Source organism: Gobius niger (assembly GCF_951799975.1).
Source record: "Gobius niger genome assembly, chromosome: 15".
In the NCBI taxonomy this organism is placed as follows: Eukaryota; Metazoa; Chordata; class Actinopteri; order Gobiiformes; family Gobiidae; genus Gobius; species Gobius niger.
In genome coordinates, this window is record NC_136866.1 from 19,799,794 (window position 1) to 19,826,494 (window position 26,701).

Consider the following 26,701-nt stretch of genomic DNA (forward strand, 5'->3'; position numbering starts at 1 on the left):
GGCCCTGCTCGTCAACACATTTAGACTTTGTATTCTTCCAGGTCCCGAGCCGTCGGTTCGACCTTTGCCCGTCGCTGGTTAGTATTCCACTGGGCCATGTACCGCCAGTGTAAGGTCACCTCTCCTTACAAGCGCGCAGGGGACATGTCCGACTGCGACCATGGAATCCTTAAAAAAAAAAACCTTCCCTCCTTCCTCCAGCCCTTCCTCCTCCTCCCTCTTCCTCCACGGCCGCCTCCACTGCACTACCACGACACAACACACTCCCAGATGGTGCATTCAATCACCCAGGTCGACCAGTCAGTCCATAGACCTATACATGAATGAATTTGGGTCGGAAAAAAGACGGAACTCTGTGTCTATTCAGTTCAAGCGAGACACTGCATGTGAATAGAGAGAACGAATTTAAATAAATGAGATATCGATTTGAAACTATTGCTGAACATTACTGATATGAATATGAAAAACAAAATGTATTGCACGTTTTCCGTCACTTTATGTTTTCATATGTAAATTACATATTATATGCAAAATGGACAACATTGCAGATATTTTGAGACTGCAGTTACACGTAAGACCTGAGGTGGCAGTAATGAGTTTAAAATGACCAACTTGCATCTAGTCTCTTTAAAGTTTTGAAACGTCTGCACATGCGTGTGTATGTTTGTCCCATCTTTAGTCACTGCTGTCTCCCAGAAAGGAAATGACCATATTTGGATTACAGCATCATCACGGTTGCCTTCTGCATCCCACAGGGACACAAAATGCGTCAAGATTCGCGAAGGGATCAGCAATAGAAAACGGCTGTTGCTGCGCAGTGTTACTTCCTGGATAAGTAAGTTTGGTCTTTTTTATGATTTAAGATGTTAAGGGAGATATGAGTAATTACGAAGTAAGTAAGTATGAAGTAAGTAAGTCCTCCCACAGTAAAAAGCAATTCTATCCGTTTTATTCAGTTGGTTTTAACCATTCCAAATACATGCCCCTTTTTTTTCCTGCTGGCAAATGTTACAGTATGATAATGTACCACCTCTCTCAGTACACACAGGGACATGCAGAGCTGAATGATTAATGGAGATTCTTGGCCCACTCCGTCCTCCTGACAGTGTGTTGTTCAGTTCTGCGATAATGCTGGACTGCATCATTCATCCACAATAATTGCACTCAGATCTGCTTATAAACCATGATGACAGTCCAATGCAAAGATAGATAATGAGCTCTGTGAACTTCCTTGTTCAGAATAATAAACAACGGTAATGAAAGCCCAGTCTTTAACTTTAGCAGACAGACTGTTTTAGCTATACTCTAACTGATGGATGGGCCCGATCTTGTGTTTCAAAACGCAGACTATAGCGTAACATTTTGCCCTGAGTAGGAGCACACTTTGTCATAGCACATATAAGTGGAAAGTACGCTTTTTTCTCAAACCAGACTCCGCGGAAGAGGGAGGGGTTGTGGGGGAGTCGCGAGGGAACATGTGCATTTGTTTTGTTTCGAGTTTTGCGGCCAGGCCGATCCGCACCACAGCGGGACCGGCATAGGCGACATCTCTTTCTCTCAAGACACAAACATTGTTTAGCTCAGGATGGGGTTACTAAAGTTTTTTCGTTTGACCTGTAATGCTATACAGGTCGGCCTATAATGCTTGACACAAGGCAGTGTGAGGACTGCCTTGAATGTCAGCGGTGCTCCAATCAAAGCAGTTACCTCCTCTTGCGACGCCCTGAGCTGCTATACCATTGACAGTGCGAGGAAGGAGGAGGAGAAAGAGTGTGACGCTGACAGGCAGGGAGAGCAGCCAATCAGTGTTCAGATCAGGAGAACATTCTTCAACCACGCAAATACAGAGAGAGCACCAAAAGCACTGGCATTGATACAACATAGACACCCCTTTCCCTGACTGAATGTATCTGCAAACTCTTCTGTCCTAAATGAGGCCTAGTGTCATCCAGTTTAAACAAAAGTTTCAAAGAAAAAAGTTTGTTCGGATAAATAAAGCTTAATGGACATATGTGTAAGGTGCCACAAGGCTCAATATTTGGACCAAAACTGTTTTCAAAATGTATGGGGAATCTCTAAACCTTTGGAATCAGTATCTAGTGTGTGTTAATTGAAACATCAGATTTCAATCGAGTCTGCGACAGTGGCTGAGATGGTAGAGTGAGTCGTCCCAAAACCGTGAAGTTGGCGGTTCGAATCCGAGCTCCACGGGCGATCTGCTGTGATTCTAGATATCAGCCCTCCAACAACGTCGATGATAAACTATGGATAGATTTGCTGTTCAGAATTCATGACAATCCCAACATATGCACTTAAAGACGAGAGTCTAAACTGCATTGGATAAAAATTCTCAAGCTACATGTCCAATATCCAATCCCCCAAAGCGCACTTCTGAATTATTTAGCTGAAGTCGTTTGGCAGGCTTCCCGCTGTCTGGTCCTGCAGAGTGTCCCTTCTATTTAGCCAACCTAATCTCGTAATTTAATGGTGCAATTTCAAACTCTAGCTATATTCTTCCTGGCAGGTGGTGTTTGTCAACCGTTTCTCTCTGGACGGAGTTTGTTTTGCTATGAAACTAAAAAATCGATGGGAACGAGTGCGCTGGAAGGAATTGCTAAGCTCATTCTCTGTGTCAAGAGACTGGGAAAAAAATGATGTGTAAATATGACAGAAAACATAATTGAATATGTTTAATGGATGCATTTGTAAATGACTTCCTCAGTTGTCTCTGTATAGGGGACATTGTTGTACCTAGCCGGTGGATTAGCCTACTGTGCATGTTTTATGATGAAACAGGGATCAAGGAGTGGCACTTGGGAACATCTTGCTTGCTTTGTCTTTTGAAACGTTGTCTTCCAAGCTACACTGTTATTGAAGGGAAAGTTTAGGTATACTATTTGAATTTGCTCATGCAGGGAACTTTGACCTGTGTATTTGGCCCTTTCCCCACGCCGTACACTGAGGCGTGGGGCAGATGCGTGCAGTGCACCGCATCTCTGGATCTTCATCTAGGATCAAAGTCTTATAAGCATGCTATCCACTTACCATGGCGCAGAAGGACACAATTAAAGGCACATCTTGCATATTCTGATCTAACTTAGGTGACAGTTGCGGCTTTCCTCGTGGGTTAACTGTGTTGCCGGTAACATTTGTGCATTTGCGGGAGTGCTGAGGGTTAAGACACATGCTGTGAGCCATGCTTCAAGATCATAGTGTTAGTTATGGGAGGTTTAATTGAAGAGATGCTGTACTTAACAATCTGCTTTTAAGACTTGGTTTCAGTGCGACATGCTGAAAGAAGGTGATACATGTGTTTAGACGAACCGGCCAAGACGGGAACCTCGTCTCCCTGAGCCCAGAGGGGTGTGAAAATGGAAATAAACGCACACACTTTTATTTTATTGAACTATATTTAACCAGGATTGTCCCACTGAAATTTAGGATCTCTTTTTCAGGGGAGTCCTGGCCTGTTTTTATTATGTAGAATAATACACGCAAATGGCATAGAAAAGTAATTACACGCAGTCTTTACATTACAACTATTATATTTTTTAAAAGCGACTGCTGTTACTTAGTTAAAAAAAGACATATTGCTTCTTCCCGATTTTTTTAATCAAGTCCAATTGCATTTTCTTTTATTATTAGAGTTATATTTCAAATTGCTGGAACCTTCGTTGCTTCAGAAATGTATTTGGCATGGCTTATATTCACATGATACACAATTTAGTCCGAAATAGATCTTTATCGCGAGTGTATATTGCACCATATTTTTGTCTTACGAGATTTTTCAATGTCACATTGCAAGACGAGGAGATTGTAAAATCGTGAGTCTGTTCTCATCTGCTCTCATCTGCACTCGTCTGCTCTCGTCTGCATCTGTCGACTCTCATCTGCACTCATCTGCTCTCGCCTGCACTCGTCTGTTCTCGTCTGCATTCGTCTGCTCTTGTCTGCATCTGTCGACTCTCATCTGCACTCATCTGCTCTCGTCTGCACTCGTCTGCTCTCGTTTGCTCTCGTCTGCTCTCGTCTGCACTTGTCTGCACTTGTCTGCATTTGTCGACTTTCATCTGCACTCGTCTGTTTTCGCCTGCAATCGTCTGCTCTCGTCTGCGTTTGTCGGCTTGCGTCTGCACTCGTCTGTTCTTGTTTGCTCTCACCTGCATTTGTCTGCATTTGTTGACTCTTGTCTGCTCTCATCTGCACTCTTCTGCACCCGTCTGCTCTCTTCTGCTCTGTTATGCACCTTGCTGCTCTCGTCTGCACTCGTCTGCTCTCGTCTTCTCTTGTCTGCACTCGCTTGCACATGTCTGTTCTTGTCTGCTTTCATCTGTACTCGTCAGCTTTTGTCTGCACTCATCAGCTCTCGTCTGCACTTGTCGGCTCTCGTCTGCTCTCGTATGTACTTGTCTGCTCTTGTCTGCACTGTGTGATAGTTCAAAGAGACAATCGTAGCTGCGCCCAAAGTTTTGTCGTCGGCTTCAGACAGCGTGTGTTTAGCTGAGGCAAATGTCGGATGTTAGAGGGGTTTATTTCCAGAAAAGTGGCGAATGGTTTCATTCATGTAATGTAATGTACATTGAGAGGCTAGAAGTTCGACTAACTACTTCTGATAATATAATTACAATAATTAAGAAACAACACCATTGCTACAAAACTCTCCTCATGTCGGTGTTTTGTCAGAAACAGGACAGTGCTTTATTCACCATCATAGGCTTTCTTTATGTTTTACATAGTGGTGGGACCGATAATTTTTTTAATCAAGTTAATTATGTCGTCTGTAATTAATTAATCACAATTAATTGCATTCAAGCAGAATTTATTTAGGGGTTGTATTTGGTTTTTTTTAGATCTATTTTTGCTGCTTCTTTGTGTTTTCCGACATTTTTACTTATTTGAAGTGGAGATGTGAGGCCTGTGCGATCATTTCAAACACTTCAAAGACAATAGCAGTTTCATTTATTTTGGAGAATAATCTTTTTAAATAAGTTTATTTATTTAAATTATTTATTTATTTATTTACTAAAGTAAAGAGTGATTCATTCTGATTCATTAATTACTTAATCGTAATTAATCGAAAAAAGTCCCAGCTCTAGTTTTCCATTTATTGCTTGGGAGTCATTTTTGTCTACAGGGACGTTTGCTGAAGACCAGGTCCGAATCAATTCTGTGACTTTGGACTAGAAATAAATAACTGGTTTCTATTTCTATAATGTTGTATGTGTGCAACAGATGAACACAAAATGCCAGACAAAAGCCGAACATGTTTCCTTTACGTTTTAGTTCATAAAATGATATAGAAAATTCTCTGGGGACTTCAAACCCCTACTTGTCATTGAAGAGAGCAGTCAGCCTGACACAATTGAGAAAAATTAAGAGAGAAACAACAAAGCACCTCCGGGATATGACCAATTATCCAGCAGGGGGCACTTTTGACCTCACTTGCCTGTATGAGGGTTAATCACCTAAGCCTCCTTAATTGTTGGTTACACGGACGAGCGCTCCCACATGCGGCTGGTCCTCTCGCCCACCGACTGTTAAACGCTTTCCCCAGATGGCCCGTTAGCGCTCTTGCACTCATTACTCGGGGGTATCATTAGGTAAACGCCTCACATTGATTTCCGCGGATTCTTCCGAACGCCGGTGTTAAGCAATTTGTCCAGAGAGCGGGCTTCAGGATGTTTTTTTTTATTGCCTATTGTGATGACCCAGTGCCGGACCTTTTAGCGAATTAGTCCTATACCTTTAAGGACTGGAGGAGGGAGTGCGAAGGAGCAAGCACGTACACTGATCAGCCATTAGATTATGACCACTCACACTGGAACAATTTGTCAATTATTTATTCAGACACAGGAAAAGTTGGTTTTGTTTGCCTGGTGCTACAACCGGTCAGTGAGAGTTTCTTTCACAAACCAATGAACGGAGAGGGTGCTACAGTACGCTGTCCACACTCAGCACCAAGCATGTGTTCAGTTAACATAAGCAGCTCTTGTCTTGGGCAGTATTATGAGTCTTCCCAAGGAGGTTTTTATTTCTCTTATGTCTATGTCAAACTCTCGGTCGTTCCCTTTGTCTCTGTCAACATGAAGTCAATGAGTTTGGTGTCGCTGTTGTTCCCTAGTGTTGATCCCATCCCAAACATTAGCCCTGGTCTAGTGCAGCTCCAATCCTTTGTTTCCGTTTTGCTCTGCTGGTCAGTGAATATTAGGGCTGGGCCATATTTCTCATTTCTTCCTTATTTTTCCCTTGCCTGGCTAGTGCAATGCTACTGTTTGCACTCAAATCATTTCGAACTGCACATCAGTCTGGGGATCATGGCCGAAATTTTCGCATGGATTTGGGAACCAATCACAGAACGAGGAGGGACGGCAAGACGATGACGCGCTATTCGACATACAGAAGCTTGTACTTTATTTACGGATAAAAAAAATTGTATTTACGGATCCAACATGACAGCTGCAGACGCGATTGTGTTTTTCGATCAAGCTCGACCTTGTTCTAAATAGTTTAGCTCAAATGTTTACAGCGGGTACGTCATACGTCATCTCATACAATGATATGATTGGCTGTGGCTACGTGCAGACGCATTATAGACATTCGTAGCGCCCAATAGACGACTATGGACGATTGTAAACCACACCTCTCTTACGAGAAAATGAATTGGTGGTGTTAGCCAGGCTAATTTTTCCCAGTTCTTTTCTCTATTTTTCCAAATGTTTTCAACCCAATTTCCCACATATATTTCCCCCATTTCTTCCTGATACCTTTGTTTCTCCAGATCCCCAACCCCCCATGTTTTCCATTTTGTCCCTATTTCTTCCTAATTTTATTCCAGTGTTGTCCCTATTTACCATTTTTTTCTCTCTTATTTATTTATGTTACCATAGTTAACCCATTTCTTGATATTTTTGCATATCTTCCAAACAGCAATTTGGATTATGACCTCGTAGACAATATATTGACCAGCTCTGGTGTATATCAAAAACAAGATGACAGAACTTTAATGACTTTGGATACTGGCATTGTGTCCTTGGGCAAGGCACTGTACCCCAGATTTTTAAAAGAGCTTGTATTAGCGACAGTCGGAGGAGCTGTCGAAGCAGAATATAGCAGCTATGTTAGTTTGTCCCATGGCAACTGTGGGAAAACTGTTGAAAGAATCTGTGGTCATAATCTTTTGGCTGATCTGTATACTCCCAGCTTGTCCACAGGCGTGAATGCGGGTGTTACCAGGCGGTGGCAAACAGCAGGGGCTGTCCGTAAACATGCGGCTGATTCTGGATAAACGGTGAAATCTTCTTTCTGTTTATACAGCCAGGCAGTCTCTTTTTCAAGGGAGTGTGGGAAAACCAAAGATTTAAAAGTAGTTTCAATTGATTCAGTGTTAATTTAGCTGACAAATCTTAGCTTCATTTAAAGGTTTTTCAGTTTTTGACACAATTCAATTCCTTCCACTCATAGTCAACAAACTGTTATTTTTAGTCAACTTGCAAATCCACAAAGGAAAAGGGAAAGAAAGAAAAACTGGTAACACTTTACATTACGGGCCGGTAAGTCCTTGGTACTTAATAATAAGTTATGTACTTCTAGATTCCGTGGTAACTCTTAGTAATGAAGGTTGTACTTTTTGTTTTCCATAATGCTGTTTTATGTTGTTTTATAGTCACACAATCCTAGAAATTATGTCTGTGTGTAGAAGTACCACATTTACTACCTATGAATTGCTGCTGTAGTATTCTTGAATTACCAATAAGTACCACAGATGTATCACTGAAACTACTAGAAACTATCATTTAAAGTATCAAAGTACATAGAAGTATGACCTACATTACTAAGAGTTACCACTGTATCTCATAGTAATGAGAGATACAGTGGTAACTCTGTCTCCCTAACCCTAACCCCTTATGACTTTTAGTACCACAATAATAACCGAGAATTATCACTGTAAATACTAGTACTTACCACTGTAAGTACCACTGTAAGTACCACAACAAGTACCAAGAAGAACCACTGTAATTACCACTATAAGTACCACGGACTTACCGGCCCGTAATGTAAAGTGTTACCGAAAAACTGAAATTTGACATCAACTGTTGCATCAGGAGATGGATCTGTAGCTCCAGCTCAAACATATTTTTAAGCTTTCATTAACAACTTTTTGGCTGATTTGTTTCTCAGCAGAAGTACTACTTTTCTTAATGTATGAATGAATTTGTCGGCAAAATGAACACTGTTTTTACAGTTGAAAAGCAAATCCATTAAAGTGCATATGACAGACTTTCACCACAAGTGTTCTGACGTGGGGAAAACAATCGGTAATACTTTTACACCTACATTTATATCAAATGACAAAACATAACAGTAACTGCAGACTAAATATTAGTATAGTAGTATAGTAGTATAGTATAGTATAGTGTTTTAACCAAATGCAAAGAGACTATAGAAACTTTTCATGTATATTTTGTTTAGATAACTGTTTGGGGCCCCTAAAGGATCACCGGACCCGCTTTGGAAATCACTTTGTGACCCAAATACAGTAAATACTCAAGCAAAAGTAAAAAGGCTGGGTGATATTGGTAAAACCTCATATATCAATATTTTTGGGGACTCAATTACGATTATAAAGCGATATTTTAGCAAAATCAGAAATATGCAAAAATGTGCTGCAAACACATTTACATTGTGTTGCATCTTCATAAGTTGGCTGATAAGTACTTGTACTTAAGTAAATGTAACTGAGTACTGCCTCTGCTATTTGGGAACATGAGAACACTTTTACCTCCAATTTTTTTCATTAAATTGCCACAAATGTAGAATTTGAGAAAATCATTGATTTGACTTACAGCTGCCTGTAGAAACCCACTTCACTGGAGTAAAACCCATCACACAATGAAAACCTGTCACATGCACTTTAACGGCAACGTGCACGACACATTCTGCCTCATATGTCGAAGGGAGAGGAAAAGCACAGGCGTGTGTATGTGTGGGCATGTTACCTGGCAATGACAAACAGCACGCAACTGACCCCCAAGCAAGCCAGCAGAATATACATCCAGATATCAGGCGAGAGCGGGTTGAGGAAAGAGAAGACGCCCGGGTTGGTGCCGTTGGGTTTGCGGTAGAGGATGCTGATGCCCAGGGTCATGAAGGGCTTCGAGAAGTCGATCACCTTCTCACGGACATACGTGATGGCCAGGGGGGCCACCGCCAGGTCGGCTTTCTGCGAGGAAAGGAGAAGTAAAAGGGAGGAGACAGTAGGTGAGGAGAAGAAGTGAGGCAGAGAGGCAGAGGACACAAACACTGACTACAGTGAAGGCTACACTGTGGAACACTCCGAGTCATAGTTACATATGAACATCATTTACATCACTTTGATGCACATTTGGAAGCTTTGTATATGTAGTGAACAACTGAAAGTAAACCTGGCACGGCAACAGATTTTCAATCCCACTTTTTTTACCCAGGATGGAAAAGGCCAGTTGTTTCCTGATTGGACAGTCTCCGACAATAGCAGCCAATGATAAGTGGAGCTGAAACCATGACGTCACCTCCACCAGACATCCATCCATCCACTTCCGCTTTATCCGGGGCCAGGTCGCGGAGGCTGGGGGGGACCCCGAGGCGACACCAGGCCAGCTTGAAGACATAGTCCCTCCAGTGTGTCCTAGCTCTTCCACAAAGCCTTTTCCCAATATGACATGCCTGGAGGCGGCCAGGAGGCATCCGGAACAAATGCCCGAGCAACCTCAGCTACTCCTTTTGACGTGGAGGAGCAGCGGTTCTACTCCAAGCTCCTCCAAGGCAACTGAACTTGAATACAGAACGGTGCGCCCAGCCAGCCTGCAAAAATCGGCCACCTGTATCCGTGACCGTGTGCTATCGGTCACCCAAATCTCATGACCATAGGTGAGGGTAGAAATGTAGCTCAACCAGTAAATCGAGAACTTTGCCTTCGACTTAGCTCCCTCTTCACCACAACAGTCCGATACAGCGACCACATCACAGATGACGCCGCACGATCCGTCTATCGATCTCACGCTCCATCCTTCCCTCACTCGCAAACATGACCCCGAGACACTTGAACTCCTCCACTTGAGTCAAGGACTCCCCACCAACCTGAACTGAACATCACTTTTTGTGACTTTTTGCATTGTCCACAGGACAACACTAGCTTAAACTAACTAACTAACTTTTCATGTGTAAACAAAAGTTGATACTTGTGCGTATTTGACCTTGTAGTGACCCATTGGCTGTATGAGTGGACAGCAGAGCACCTTTACTTTCCATCACAGTGATCTCTAGGATGTTCCAGGATCAGTTGCAAATGCTGATGGAGCCTCTCACCAGAAAACCTACAGAACAATTGATCCTAAAGTGTTGTAGAGACCAATGTGATAGAAGGTAAAGGTGCCATGCTGACCACTCACACAGCCGGTCAAGGTCAAATAGGCAAACAAACCAACTCTTTTCCCCTGCAAAGGTAACCCTTACCTTAGCCTTAACCCTACGGATAGTGGAGTTTGTGTAAGGTAAAGTGCAAGGTCTAGTCTGCATCCCTGAGCATCCCAGTGTCCAGTGCTGATGCATGAAAGCTTTATCCGCTGCACACTTAGCTTTATACACAATTTTATTATTGACACCAAAGGAAGTCAGAGCGGACATGTGTCTCATTAGTATTACAGAATGTGCACATTTAATCATATTCCTCATGTAACGTGGCAAGTGCTTTCTGAACTGAAACGGTAAATGACTGTGTGGGCTGCAGAGCCCCTGTTAGCTTGATACTAATGTTACGCACAGGGTCAAATCCTGTAGTGCACTTGTGCTCAAAGCAAAGCAAGCTTCAGCAAGCTTCATCTCCATGGAGACGAGCTGGTGATGCCCCTCCCCCTGCAGCGTTACAAGTCAGGAATTTCACCAATAAAACCAACCGTGATGAAATGAAACGCTTGCATTTGATCGGAATGATGATAAACTGTTAACTCGGACGGGGAAGGACAGAGCGAGCGAGCGGAGGGGACCAGAGCGAGGCTGAAACAGATGGAGAGTGAGGTGAGGAAGGGTGAAGGGCCTCGAGGGGCCAATAAAAAGACACGGAGCAATCACCTTTATGTGCTGCTGGTGTGTGGACAGCTGCGGGTCAATATGCACACGGCTCTAATCACTAGACATGTTTCTCTTTAACTTCTGTTCAATGACTGCAGTTCAATTACACACCGCTAATTATAGTAAACACGGCATGGAAGCTTCATCACAAAGCGAAGAAGGAAATGCTCATCTCTTTTGAAAATGCTTTTATTAATTTCTTTTACTCCCGCCACGAGACACATGTAGGTAAACATGAAACAAATGCACTCCCGCGTTATCGCTGTGGTGCGTTTTGTCGGCTGATTTATACAAGTTCTGGCGTCGGCTCCCTGGTTTGTGAAAGCAAAAAAGCCTTTTCTATTTGCTGTCCAGTGTTGTTTTCATTAATGAAGACTATAACGAAATGATCTTGTTAACACCTTTTTTTATGGCGTGATGGCGACAGGTTTAAAACACGATGAGATGAGGAGACGAAAATGGGAGAAAGTAGTTCCTCAAACGGTTGGCAACCAGAGCAAACACAGACGGTACCCGTGACACAGAGCGGCGCCGTCTGGCCACATGACCCGCATGCAGCAGGCTCCACCCCCCCATTCTCTCCCCGTGCTCCACCCTGCGCCTGTAGCTTGATGGTTTGTCAAAAGCTTATACTGTAGTCCAGCCTGTCCACCTTCATCCACATTTCTAATACATGAAATCAGACTAAAACTATCCCATTTAGAAATGACTAAAGCATTTTTGTCCAAAACACTGAAACAAAAACTAAGAGTGCTGTCAAAGACAACACTGTTGCTGTCCCGGAGGACACGTTCACATATTTGAAGAACCTCCTTCATCCAACGATTGGACCTCCATCCCTGTCATGATGATGTGGTTTATCCTTTTGTAATGATCAGAAATGGTGGATCTGCGCGGGTTAGTTCTTGGACTGCAGATGGCGCTGTCTGCCAACTTCCCCAAGTAGGAAAAACTGCGCCAAAACATCATGTGAAGAAGAATGAATGCTAAATAACCACCAGCACTGACGGTAAAAATGCAGTACTTCTATCACTTCTATCACTTGTCTCTTCGCCATCGTACTCACGTGGTCGATGAGCTCACGGATCATGCCATTCCACTCGCCCGTGCCCTCGTCCAGGACTCCGTACCTGCCGTCCTCCACCAGTTTGACCTCATAGCGGAACCCCAAGATGGCCGACAGCTCCTTCAGCAGGTCGATGCAGTAGCCCTCGAAGCGGTCGTTCCCGTACAGGGGCTTGTCCGACTTCTTAAACATGACATACGGCTCCTCCTGGGAAACAAAGACCCCGGGTTCATGGAGCAATGGGGTTAATGGAGGAAATACTCATAGTCACAGTTTTATGTGTCACCACATACCATTCTTTAATATTTCCCCCTGAAAAGTCTGTGGGGGAGATTAACTTCTGAAACCAAAGAGTGAGGCTGAGTGGTCAGCGAATGTCCTGGGTCCTTTCGATCCCCAGACCATGCCTTTCTGTGTGGAGTTTGCATATGTCTCTGCCCCATGTCTGGAAGGGTTTCCTCCCCGTTGGTTTCCCTCATCAACCATAAAACATGCACGATGGTGAATTCTCCAGGAGATTCTGACTAGGGCTGGGGACCGTCACATTTTGTTTGTCAATACCAGTACTTTAACGATACTTGGTTTTTGATACCAATACCTGAACTTTACCTATATTAAAATATAGAACCAACATCTAGAACCAGAAACTGAGCAATAATGTGAGTATATTTAAATATATCAGGTATCAGGTTAATATCCAATGTCAAGACGAGTGAAAAATGGGGAATCATATGGGAGAAAAACAGATTTTTTCTATACCAGACTATTGTTTAACTGTACCCAGCCCTAATTCTGACCATTTCCTGGGTGCTGCACTGCGGTCGCCCACTGCTCTTCATGGTTTGCCCCAGCGGCATCGAAGGATTGGTTGAATGCTGAGAGCAAATCAAGCACCTTAAAGAAGAACTAAGTAACTTGTTTGCCTTAATAAGTCCTTTTTGTAGTCCCTCTGGGGGTAATACAAAGTGTTAAAAGGATGATTGGGGGATCTTTTATCTCCACCAATGTCTCTCCACACACTTCCCTCCTTTTCACCCTGAACTATCCAGTCAAATAAAGCCTATGGGCCTAGCCTGGTGTTGTAGTGTAGCCCCATGGTGCATGCAGCAGTGTCTCCTCACCAGGATGGTGGAGACGCGCAGGGACTTGTTTGCCAGCGAGTCGGTGACGTTAGCTGCTTTGCTTTTGTGGCTGTCTGTCATGTTGAGGCCGTTGGGGGGATCCCATGTTCCGATCTGTCCAAAACAAGACAGGCACACATCAGTTAGCGTCGTTCCTGCATGTTGCGGGGTTCCGCCTCTACACAAATGATATGGCTTAGTCAGATTTGTGTCAGGTGACTTTATTGTGCTGGTCCGCCCAAAAAGTGCAAAAATAATAGTTTTACCAGGTTTCAGATCCACGTGCAGTGCTAGTCCGGCCTTTTCAGCTTTCCTGGAGCTGGTACCTGCGTTGCACTCAGCTCCCCTTCATACACACACACTGCTCTTGTGGTGCTGAAGGCCCCCTCATATAGTATGAAGCCCCTCCCACAACACAATTAACTGAGAAAACCAACGGTTTCTCTACATACAGAAACCAAATCACAAAGTAATTAAGTTGGAAAAATCACCAAAATAACTAAAGACAATAATCTGTATACTAACCACTCAAAATATCCCAAACAAGAAAAATACAATAATTTCCTACGGAAAACATGAAGTCACGTGATGTTCTGTGACGTCACCTGAATGTGCCCTGCGTATCACGCAACATAATGCGGAAGACGCCTTCACTCGGGTTGGCTGTGTGAGGGTGTGCGTGTGCTGTATACTGGAGAATAATCTATGGATGGAAAAAGGTTCGAGCAGCAGCCAAGTGTGCACCCATGGCGGCTGCGGTGGCTGAGAAGAACCCAGAGGACAGCGGTAAACAGTCTACATGGTAAGGGAAAGTTGTTCTGGGTGAGTGTGCGTGTGTGTGCGTGTATACAGGTGTGTTAGCGTCGTGGCCTCCCCGCGATAGCGAGCGGCTGCTCCGTCACACTGCAGATTTGATATTCTGAACACACTTTGGGGAGGAGAGGAATAAATACAAGAGACTGAGGTGCAATTACATTCCTTATTACCAATCCAGGACCACGTGATTTCTAGCATGGCAGGGAGACGCTGCAGGTGTAAATTCAGAGATATCAAGTTAAACATTTTACTGTAGATTACTGCTATAAACATGAGAATTTATCATGAGAGGTTTTCAGAGGGGATTTGTTTAGCTTTTTTTATGAGCTAATGATAAGTGAAAAAAAATATTTATAAATCAGGGAGGGAATAGATAATAGATAAATCCACCTTAATGTGGTGGAGGGGTATGAGCACCTGGATTATCCTGGGAGCTCTGTTTTCGGGGGCTTCATGCCCCTGTTTTAGTCTCCCATGGCAAACAGGTCCTAGGTGACGAGTCAGACAAAGAGTGGATAAGAAGCTCCTTATAAGAGACCAACAGGCCCGGTTAGAACTGTGAGGCCGTCCTTCTGTGGACCCACCACCTGCAGGCTAAACAGCTGCCCCCACGACTCGGCAATGGACAAGTGGAAGAAAATGGATGGATGGATGGATGGATGGATGGATGGATGGATGGATGGAAATAACCTTCAAAAATATTGTAAAGTCCAGGACTGTCATTTGTGAATGAATATGTGTGGGAAATGTTGTAGTTACTTCCTGGAAATCTCCGGCTCGCTTGCGACAAAACGTCATAAATAAGCATCATAAAGGATGAGTTTGGTCTTTTTTATACTTTGACATTAAAACTAAGATGTTACGGGAGAAAACTCAACATTGACCACTGTGTAAAACATTTATGTTTTCACCTGCAGCGCCTGGCGCCAATGGATTTGTGTGCACTAGAACCTGGATGTGGTGACCTCCACATTTTTAATTGGCTGTTACCAAATCCATAAGTCATCCCAGGACACGTTTTAAGCATTTCTGCATTATTATGGCACCTTTGATTTGTTAACATGCTGTTAGCTGAAATGAAGATGGGTCATTGAAATTAAGGTATTTCTAATTTGCCATATTCGTGACACATGCCCATATTTATCATGGTTTCATTGCTAAACCGATAATGATTCACCTTCTCCAGCCCGTCCTCTTTAAGGCTGATGACGTCCAGGTCGAAGTCTGTCCTCAGTCCGTTTGACCTGTTGAAGAGGACCCGCCCCGTCAGGCCGTCCCACTGGGCCTGTGTGGGCAGAGAGGATCAGTGCAATGAACAGATTTTTAGAAACGCCTCTCAGTCATCCAGGAGATTCACATTGTATTAAACGTTTTCAAAGCAGGCACCTTGGCTGGAAGATGCTGAGTCACATAGAGATATACAGAGGATTAGTGGTGGGTTTTTCTAAGGCCAATGCCGACATGCACCACCGATTTTTAAAAGGTCTCATCTATAATCCTGTGTATGAGGCTTCTTAACAGTTAAATGTATCGGGGTGAACTGTGACAGCAGGGGGCGCTCTGGGTGTGATTTATTCAGGACACTCCTAAGTAGCTACTTCAGAGGGAGCTCGTTTGAAAGACAAATAAGTTTTTTTCTCTTACGGTTCCGAAATTATAATCAAAAGTCTGCAACATCAAATATGAAATACAATCAAATATGAAATACTGTATTGTTTTCAAAGTGCGTTATCAATAAAGCTGGCATGGTATACCATCTCGGGGGCTGGATCTGGCCCGCGTGCCGCATGTTTAACATCCATGGCCTAAACGTTTCGATAAGTACACTGCGTTCCAAATTATTATGCAAATGACATGTTTCTAAGATTTTCTAAATTGTCAACTCAAATGAGAGTCAACATAATTTTCAAGTCTTTAACTGGTCGAGGATCATTTAAATGTGGTGGAAAAAAATTCCTAGTGATAACAGTATTTTTTTCAAAAATAAATATAGTAAAAACCTCAAAATCCACTGTTCCAAATTATTATGCAACTCATCGTTTCAATACATTTTAAAGCTTGTAATTAACTGAAAATGGTCATTTGTTGAATTTGTAGCATTAGGAGGTCATATTTACTGAAATCAAAAGCTTTTTCAATAAAAAAAATATTAACAGGTCAAGTTATATTTCACCATAGGAGCCCTTGTGTGATAGCTGCTTCAAAATTCTTAAATCCATTAAACTTGTGAGTTTTTGTAGAGTTTCTGCTTGGATTTCTTTGCAGGATGTCAGAATAACCTCCCAGAGCTGCCGTTTGGATGAAAACTGCCTCCCACCTTCATAGAAGTATTTTTTGTTGAGGCTCCAAAGGTTCTCAATAGGGTTGAGGTCAGGGGAGGAGGGGGTCCACATCATGAGTTTCTCTCCTTTTATGCCCATAGCAGCCTAACCTGGCTAACACCAGGCTGCTGTGTGCGCTCGAATTATTTCGAACTGCACGACAGCCTGGGGACCATGGCCGAAATCTCCGGTGGATTTGGGAACCAATCACAAAGCGAGGAGGGACGGCAAGACGATGACGCGCTATTCGATATATGGAAGCTTGTAGTTTATTTACGGATAATAAAAAAAAAGTTTATTTACGGATCCAACGTGACAGCAGCAGACACGATGGTATTTTTTGATCAAGCTTTAGACCTTGTTCTAAATAATTTAGCTCAAAAGTTTACAGCGGGTACGTCATACGTCATCTCATACGATGATACGATTGGCCATGGCTACGTGCAGACGCATGAGACTTTTTTTTTTTTTTTTTCGTATCGCCCAATAAACGAGTATGGACGATCGTAAACCACACCTCTCCTACGAGAAAATGAATTGGTGGTCCCCAGACTAAATATCACTTGTGATTTTAGTCTGGTGTTAGCCAGGCTAATAGCAACCAGTGATGCAGAGGTATTCTTTGCAGTAGGACATGGTGCGTTGTCATGCATGAAGATGATCTTGTTCGGGAAAGCACGGCTCTTCTTTTTGTAGCATAGAAGACAGTGGTCAGTCAGAAACTCCACATATTTTTCAAAGGTCATTTTCACACCTTCAGGGAGCCTAAAAGGGCCTAATGGGGCCGACCAGCTCTCTCCCCATGATTCTGGCCCAAAACATGACTCCGCCACCTCCTTATTGACGTCACAGCCTTGTTGGGACATTGTGGCCATTCACCAACCATCCACTCCTCCATTGATCTCACCATCCAGGGTTACACGGTGCTCATCAGTGAACAAGACTGTTTGAAAATGAGTCCTCATGTATTTCTGAGCCACTGCAGCCGTTTCTGTTCATCAGCTTCAATTAACAGTTTAGGAGAGGCCCGGATAGAAGGTTTATGCACAACTGCAGCCTCTGGAGGGTCCTACACCTTGATGTTTGGGAGACTCCAGAGGCACCAGTAGCTTCAAATACCTGTCTGCTGCTTTGTAGCATCTGTTCTCTTAATCTGATGTGTTTGTCTGGCAGAAACCGTCCTCATTGTGCCTTTATCTGCACAAACTGGAGTGTGCTCTGAATCATCCACAAATCAAAAGGTTTTCATACCTAGACCAAGGCATTCAACTACTTCACGCTTTTCATCAGCAGACAGACCCTTTTTCTTTCCCATATTGCTTGAAAATGATGATCTGCATAATAAAGTGGAACACCCTTTTTCAGTAGTTTTTCCCTTAACTGGGCTTAACCTGAAAACTAATCATCCCAGGTCTGAGATTAATGTCTGTGATTCATAGAGCCCCAAGACACGATGCCATCCATGAGTTTCATTATTATTATTATTATTTTTTTACCTTTTTGACACAAAAATCCAATTTGCATAATAATTTGGAACGCAGTGTAGTAGCCTATCGTTTCCAAATGACAACAAGACTTGGCCAAATAGGCTTGTGTAATGTCCGCCTGGCCTTGTGGGTAAGTGGGTGTGTACCTCTTTGATGAGGTTGATGAAGCGTCCTCCAAACCTCCAGGGCTTGTGTCTGTTGCACTGCAGAGAGCTGACTGTGATCTGCTGGGCCTGCTGAACTGCCACGGCGACCACGTGCACCGCGTCGTACATCAGCGCCGCGTCCGTCTGTCAAACAAAACAATATATTACACATACTTAGGTTGCATTCACGCCTGAGACTCGGGTCAAATGGGACTAAATAAGAGAAATCCTCTGCATGCCTGGAGAAAATCAAAACCTTCTACAGGAGACGTGATGAAAAGCTGAAACCTGCTCATCTGATTGGACGATTAAACTCCACTTCCTTTCACTGTCTCTTGTTTACAAAAAGGATCGGTATCAGATAATGACTGTGTTGGTTTTCTTTTCGCACTTTTTAATACCTGGCAACAGCAATGGGCTCATTATGAGCAGCAGACGAGGCAGTGGACCAGGAAGATATTTTTCTTCACTGGAGCTCTTCTTTCTCATCGAGTGGCACAGCCGTTAGCACTTGTGCTTCACAGCCAGATGATTGCGGGTTTGAGGCTTGTTCTCCCCGGATACCCCGGTTTCCCCTACCACTAAAAACATGTACAATGTAGTGTGTGAGTGAGTGGTTGGTGGTGGTCAGTGGGGCTGATGGCACAGACTGACCACCACCAAGTATGGAGTGAATGAATAGTGACTACAGCGTGGCACTTTGAGACACTTGGCAACACAAGCTTGAAAAGCGCCAAACAAGTGTAAGCCACTTGTCCTGGCTGTGTCTAAAGAGGTTAAAGGTTAGTGAATGTGAGCTTTAATCAAAGCTAAGTGCAGTCCAGAGGAATAAACTCGTATGTGTATGTTATTAGGATCTCAGTCATCCATGTCACTCTTTTGAAAGGCCTATCGTAAGATCCCATCTCTACTTCGGGTAGTTTTCCCCTCATCTTTGTCAGACTTCCATCACCAAAGCCTTGAGTCATTGCTGGTTTGTCAGACAACACAGACGCTGGTGCAACACTCGCGATCCGTTTCCACAGACTGAAAAGTGACAGCCACTTGACAAAACCGCAGCAATCTGTCATCATCCAACAATTTGAAAACTCTGTGATCCTTGGAGGAATAAAACCCAGTCAGGCCGGGCCGGGCCGGGCCGAAAGTGACAGAGACAATCTTCCCAAACCAGAATGCATTTATTTCACAAAAAGAACACATTTTCCCAAGGCCGGCCTTGGGCATAGGGGACCCAGGCTACCTAAGGCGCCATCTGCTGGAGGGGGCGCTCAATTATGTTTTAATTTTTGAACCCCAGGAGGTCCATGCTCCCACCATCTAACATCTCTGATTTTCGGACATAACTTTGGAACAGAAAGTGATAGAGACTCTTTTGTGTCAGAAACTAGAAATTTGAAATGACCCCCACCCTCATCCTTCTGTAACATCGTGGTGAAAAGAGGCTCCTCCTCTAATATACCTGTTGTGCACACGTTTCATGAAGCACATGCTCAGATTATTTTTTTATTATTAATAGATAACCATAAGAAGAATGTCAATCAAAATAAAATAAAATGAATCGAGCCTTTTCTATTTCCAAAGCGTGTCCAAAAGGATTGGGATAGAAAAATACTCACACAAAAAAACAATAGAATGCTGTTAGTTAATTCAGAAAAAGTCTTTGTGCATGTGCGCTAGAGACACACACAGAAATGTAAATGATTTTATTTGATTACATATATTTAGTGTAAGGGCTGCAAACATGACTTGTTTTATGTTTTAAAATCAACATTTGTTTGTGTGTGCAAAGCCTTCCCTCATCCTTCACCACCAATTCTGGGGATTTGAATTGATTTTAATTTTATCAATATCAATGCCATTGATCATTTCTGTTATCGTTCTGGTTCTTTGTCGATTCCAAAGCGAGGAGAAGAGCAAAGCAAAAAAGTCTTTCAGCACACTCCTACGTTTATCCGGAAACAGAAAATGCTTTCCTCATCTCACCTTTGACCTTACCAAATACCTGCAAAAAAGCCTTATTCCCCCACTTTCAAAAAATATGAGAATAGATTTGAGTAAACAAGCTGGAGCCAATAGCAAGCCTGTGGACGCATCTGCAGCTACAGAGCCTTTCATTGCGGTGAAGTCCATATCTTCTGATGAATGTAGCATGCTCCTTTAAATCCCTGTATTACGCCCATCACTTTGACAGTATTTTTCGGTCCACCACAGTGCCCCCTCTCCTCCCTCCTCCCCGCTCCGGTCTGTTGCCATAGTGCACTGTGCTGATTGTTGGTGACAGGTTCTGATGACCCACAGCGAGCGTGTGAGGCGTGAGTCACACAGCACACTGTCTGCAGGTTCACACAGACACACACAGACTGCATACGAGGGCAGGTCCTGATGCTTGAAAAACGCCATTAGGAATAGCACTTTTCACCAGTGGGATCAGATTTGTGATTCATGTTTTTCAAATCAAGCTCTGGATCATTGTCAGCATGTCCTGGAGCATCAACACCTGAGAGAAGGTCTTCTGACAGGTTCAGTACGTGGCGGGACAGAGCGTTTTGTGAGTTCCAACAGCCCAAACTGAATCGTCCAAAGGTGGTTCAGGGCTGCTCCAGTCTGGCCACTTCAGTGTTTAAGTCTTTGGCAGTTGGCTTGTTTGACTGGTTTGATGGTGGGTGGGAGGTTGACATGTTACGCACGGCTACACATTGATTTAATAAGGAAGCGTGCACTCTCAAGCAACCGCAAAAGCAGAAACAAAAGAAAAGTGATCGCATACAGTGGGAACCAGTTGTTTACATCTAAAAAGGCACATTTGCATTTTTTTCTCACTGTCTGACACGAAACCTGAATTAACTTTTATTTTCAACTAGAATAAAAAACAAAAAAAGATCTAACTCGGGTGAAACGTTTTGGATTTTCTTCCACAAGCTTCTCACAGTAGTTGGCAGGAATTTTGATCCATTGCTCCAAACAGTACTGGAGTAACTGAGACACATTTGTAGCCACCTTGCGTGCCTATGCCTTTTCAGCTCTGCCCGGACATTTTCACCTGGACTGAGATCAGGACTTTGTGATGACCACTTCAAAACATTGACTTTGTTTTCCTTAAGACACTTTGTGACCAGTATTGGCAGATTGCTTTGGGTCGTTGTCCATTTGGACCCATCTGCGCCCAAGCTTTAACTTGCTGGCTGATGTCTTTATTTATTGGTTTATTTGATGGGCCAGTGCACGTTAATGAACCTACATGGGTCTCATGCATGTAAACAAGCCACACCGGATTCCCCCATGCACACTCTCAAACACACTCTCATTCATATTTCCACATAGAGTTCTTTCTTCAGGATGTCACTTATTTTGTGAAGTGCATCAGTCCTTCTTTTGGCACAGAACCTTTTTTTGTCTCGACTACCCCTTGAGTTTATACATTTATACTCCGAGTACAAAGTGACCAACTAAACAAAAATATTTCAGTATTTAAGAGTGTGTCGTGTTCAAAATGAAGCTAACATACTCTCCAATAAAACCTTTTGAAAAACATAACTAGAACTAACTTTACTTTGAAATCAAATTGGAAATTGTACTCAGTTTCACTTTCTTCTTTAATCGGAATGAATTCCAAGTCCTAAGTGCTCAAGTCCCCGTACCCCTGGTTGGGAAACACTGGTCTAGACCACTGTACCGCCCAATGAAAGACGGCTGTTCGTAGAGATCTAGCCTGTTACTTGCCTTCCACCCGATCAGGGGATTAGGGTTATGTTTAGGGTGAGGAACGGCCGATGTGATGGCAGTTGTGTTCACTCACTCAGATCTCACACATTTAGAAACTAGAAGGTCTTGGCTTTCAAATGAGGTGCCACACTGGCATATAGGCTGTAAGCTCTCCTGTCAAAACGCTTTGAGATTTGAATATGCATAATTGCTAACAACCTGCAACAGCTGCAACCCTAATCCTCAGATCCTACTACCATATTCCTTTGCCTGACTTTACCATAAAATTTGCCGTAACATGCGACCTTCCAAAATCCCACCAGACCTAGATCAAGTTCAAACACAACTAAAATATATCCAAATTTGTTCTAAAGTATGTCTAAAGTGTTGACCAGGGCTTTCCAAATACCGTATCTCACAAGCTTAACAGTGCAGTTCTTACAAAGTGTTCCCAATGTCTGTCTCGCCTCTCGGCAAGAACAGTCGAACCCGCCTTGTGAAATAAATGTCCTCTTTTAGTCTCCCCTGTGAATGCTCCATATTGTTTTTACTTAAAGCACTCAAACCTCCCCGCGGACCAGCGCCGCCTCTGCCATAACCGCCCGGATCACTCGCAAATTGTTTATTTTCTCTCCCCCAAAATTGAACGCAGCCGTCCAACGCGCAAAGCCGCCATTTATTTCCTCCGTTCCCTCGATGCCAGCTCATCTTTCTCCTTCCTCCATCACAGGGAGAGTCCAGGAAGCGTTCGGCGGCCGCCCAGAGAGGAGCGGCAAGGACGGGCGGGCGGGCGATGGCGCGGTAAATCACAGGAGCGGGACAGACGTGACGGATGGCAGGGGTACCGAGCCGACGACGAGGGGAGATGCCTCAAAATGCTTGTTAGCGGAGGCCAGGGCTAACAGACGGGTTTCAATCATCCACACAAACAATCGAGCACATCCCAAAGGTTGCAATTACTTTGACAATGTAATGCCTTCACATTCCGTCTCTCGGAGGTCTCATAATGAAAGCAGCTTCAGTTGGGCGCCCGACAAATGTGTTCTGATTCTCACATTAGCTGAGCAGTTCATTAGGGCATCTCCGAGTCTCCGGTAGAGGCTGGAGTTTGAAAGCTGGTGGGAGGGTGGTAATAAAACTATCCCACCGTCACAATAGCACAATCAAAGAATCAGGAAACAATTGTTAATTCACAACTTTGTCACATGTCACCAACAAGAAGCGTATAATAGCAATATTGTTGAATTGTGGGACTAAAAATCAAATCAAACAACAGCAATTGTCTGTAGTTTCAAGTGTCTATTTTTCCTCCAGTGAACGCTTTTCTAGCTTATCTTCAACTGTCTTTTGTATAACACAGCGAGCTTTCATGGGTGAATAAATACTTTTTCTGCCCGTAGTACAGAGTGAATGGGGGGGTTTCATCGAGCTGTCAGAGCTACCCATGATACAGGATAAAGTGGGTACAATAGAGAGTAAACAAGCCCTGTCAGTCCGGTTGGACAGTGACACAGGCGCCCCAGAGTGATGAGTTCGGAAGCGGTGAGGCTTCATGAAACCCCGTTCAGCCGGAGCCACAGAACATGCATGTTTTGCAGCATTGTTTTGAAACACATGCGCTTTGGGCCTTCGTCCCAGCACCGAATCGCCCCAAATCCAGACGGCCGTCGCTACAGTTCATTCTTCAGTGTTTTCTCAAACGTTAATGCACCTGGAAGTGTTTTGAATGTGCATATTCAAATCTAAAATCTGTCTTGTGAGGAAATCTTTTATTGAGTTTGTAATGTATATTAGTATTATTATAATATCGTTTCGCAATACTTTTTGCTGGAATACCAAGTATCGTTACAACACTTTCAACACTTGTGTTTGGAGGCATTAGGCACTGCTTTGTTTTCTACACAAAATATACATTTAATCATAATCAAATAAGATAAGATAAGATAAGATATATGACCCGAGGAGCTATGTTGTCTGGGGCTTTATGCCCCTGGTAGGGTCTCCCATGGCAAACAGGTCCGAGGAGACGGGTCAGACGAAGAGCAGCTCACAAGACTCCTATGGACAATGAAAGAACAAGGACCGTGACGCCGCCCGGCATGGCGCAGCCGGGGCCCCACCCTGGAGCCAGGCCTGGGGTTGGGGCTCGAACTCGAGCGCCTGGTGGCCGGGCCTTTGCCCACGGGGCCCGGCCGGGTACAGCCCGAAGAGACGGCGTGGGCCCGCCCTCCTGTGGACTCACCACCCGCAGAGGGATCCGTAGGGGTCGGGTGCAGAGAGGACTGGGTGGCAGTCGAGGCCGGGTGCCTCGACGACCTGGTCCACATGCGCAGCTTCTGGCGTTCGGGACATGGAACGTCACCTCGCTGGGGGGGAAGGAGCCTGAGCTTGTGCGGGAGGTTGAGAGATACCGGCTAGATATAGTCGGGCTCACCTCCACGCACAGCTTGGGTTCCGGATCCCAACTCCTGGAGAGAGGCTGGACTCTCCATTTTTCTGGAGTTGCCCGCGGGGAGAGGCGGCGGGCTGGGGTGGGTTTGCTCATATCCCCCCAGCTCAGCCGTCACGTGTTGGAGTTCACCCCGGTGGACGAGAGGGTCGCGTCCCTACGCCTTCGGGTCGGGGACAGGTCTCTCACCGTTGTCTCGGCCTACGGGCCCAACATCGGTGCAGAGTACCCGGCCTTCTTGGAGTCCCTGGGAGGGGTACTAGATAGTGCTCCGACTGGGGACTCCACTGTTCTGCTGGGGGACTTCAACGCCCACGTGGGTAACGACAGTGAGACCTGGGAGGGAGTGATTGGGAGGAACGGCCTCCCCGATCTGAACCCGAGTGGTGTTCTGTTATTGGACTTCTGTGCTAGTCACGGTTTGTCCATAACGAACACCATGTTCGAGCACAAGGGTGTCCATAAGTGCACGTGGCACCAGGACACCCTAGGCAGGAGGTCGATGATCGACTTTGTAGTTGTGTCATCTGATCTCCGGCCGCGTGTCTCGGACACTCGGGTGAAGAGAGGGGCTGAGCTGTCAACCGATCACCACCTGGTGGTGAGCTGGATCCGCTGGCAGGGGAGGAAGCCAGTCAGACCTGGCAGGCCCAAGCGTGTCGTGAGGGTCTGCTGGGAACGTCTGGCGGATCCCTCTGTCAGTGGGGTCTTCAACTCCCACCTCCGGAAGAGCTTCACCCAGATTCCGGGGGAGGCGGGGGACATGGAGTCAGAGTGGACTCTGTTCTCCTCCTCCATTGTCGATGCGGCTGCTCGTAGTTGTGGCCGTAAGGTCTCTGGTGCCTGTCGCGGCGGCAATCCCCGAACCCGGTGGTGGCGCCCGGAAGTAAGGGATGCCGTCAAGCTGAAGAAGGAGTCCTACCTGGCCTTGTTGGCTTGTGGGACTCCTGAGGCAGCTGAGAGGTACCGGCAGGCCAAGCGTGCTGCGGCTCGGGCGGTCGCAGAGGCAAAAACTCGTGTCTGGGAGGAGTTCGGGGAGGCCATGGAGGAAGACTATCGGTCGGCCTCGAAGAGATTCTGGCAAACCATCCGGCGCCTCAGGAGGGGGAAGCAGTGCTTCACCAACACTGTTTACAGTGCGGGTGGGGGGCTGCTGACCTCGACTGGGGACGTCGTCGGGCGGTGGAAGGAGTACTTCGAGGACCTCCTCAATCCCGTCGTCACGTCTTCCAATGAGGAAGCAGAGGCTGGGGGCTCGGAGGTGGGCTCGCCCATCACCGGGGCTGAAGTCACCGAGGTGGTGAGAAAGCTCCTCGGTGGCAAGGCTCCGGGGGTGGATGAGATTCGCCCTGAGTACCTTAAGTCTCTGGATGTTGTAGGACTGTCTTGGCTGACACGTCTCTGCAACATCGCGTGGCGGTCGGGGACAGTGCCCCTGGATTGGCAGACCGGGGTGGTGGTCCCTCTCTTTAAGAAGGGGGATCGGAGGGTGTGTTCCAATTACAGAGGAATCACCCTCCTTAGCCTCCCCGGTAAGGTCTACTCCAGGGTGCTGGAGAGGAGGATCCGGCCGATAGTTGAACCTCGGATCCAGGAGGAACAATGCGGTTTTCGTCCTGGTCGTGGCACACTGGACCAACTCTATACCCTCCGTCGGGTGCTTGAGGGTTCATGGGAGTTCGCCCAACCAGTCCACATGTGTTTTGTGGACCTGGAGAAGGCGTTCGACCGTGTCCCTCGTGGTGCCCTGTGGGGGGTGCTCCGGGAGTATGGGGTCCGGGGCCCTCTGTTAAGGGCTGTCCGTTCCCTGTATGACCGCAGCAGGAGCTTGGTTCGCATAGCCGGCAGTAAGTCAGACCTGTTCCCGGTGCGTGTTGGTCTCCGCCAGGGCTGCCCTTTGTCACCGGTTCTGTTCATTACTTTTATGGACAGAATTTCTAGGCGCAGCCAGGGGCCGGAGGGTGTCCGGTTTGGGAGCCTCAGAGTCTCATCTCTGCTGTTTGCGGACGATGTTGTTCTGATGGCTTCAACGAACCAGGACCTCCAGCACGCTCTGGGGCGGTTTGCAGCCGAGTGTGTAGCGGCCGGGATGAGAATCAGCACCTCCAAATCCGAGGCCATGGTTCTCCACCGGAAAAAGGTGGCTTCCCCTCTTCAGGTCGGTGGGGAGTCCTTGCCTCAAGTGGAGGAGTTCAAGTATCTCGGGATCTTGTTCACGAGTGAGGGACGGATGGAGCGTGAGATCGACAGACGGATCGGTGCGGCGTCAGCAGTGATGCGGTCGCTGTATCGGTCTGTCGTGGTGAAGAGGGAGCTGAGTCGGAGGGCAAAGCTCTCGATTTACCGATCGATCTACGTTCCCACCCTCACCTATGGTCATGAGATTTGGGTAATGACCGAAAGGACAAGATCGCGAATACAAGCGGCCGAAATGAGTTTCCTTCGCAGGGTGGCTGGGCGCACCCTCCGAGATCGGGTGAGGAGCTC

At 45.4% G+C, this 26,701-nt stretch overlaps 1 protein-coding gene across 2 annotated transcripts in view; it reads right to left on the reverse strand.

Moving 5' to 3' along the window:
* The window catches only part of LOC306975212 (glutamate receptor ionotropic, kainate 2-like), a 159,677-nt gene that overhangs the window by 34,218 nt on the left and 98,758 nt on the right, over positions 1 to 26,701 (reverse strand). For both annotated transcript variants that reach the window (XM_079572674.1, XM_079572673.1), the window contains exons 7-11: positions 18,064 to 18,207; positions 15,287 to 15,394; positions 13,294 to 13,407; positions 12,173 to 12,379; positions 8,997 to 9,220 (exon numbers count right to left, since the gene is read on the reverse strand). In XM_079572674.1, coding sequence (XP_079428800.1) covers positions 8,997 to 9,220; positions 12,173 to 12,379; positions 13,294 to 13,407; positions 15,287 to 15,394; positions 18,064 to 18,207 — 797 coding nt within the window. The remainder of the gene's footprint in view (positions 1 to 8,996; positions 9,221 to 12,172; positions 12,380 to 13,293; positions 13,408 to 15,286; positions 15,395 to 18,063; positions 18,208 to 26,701) is intronic.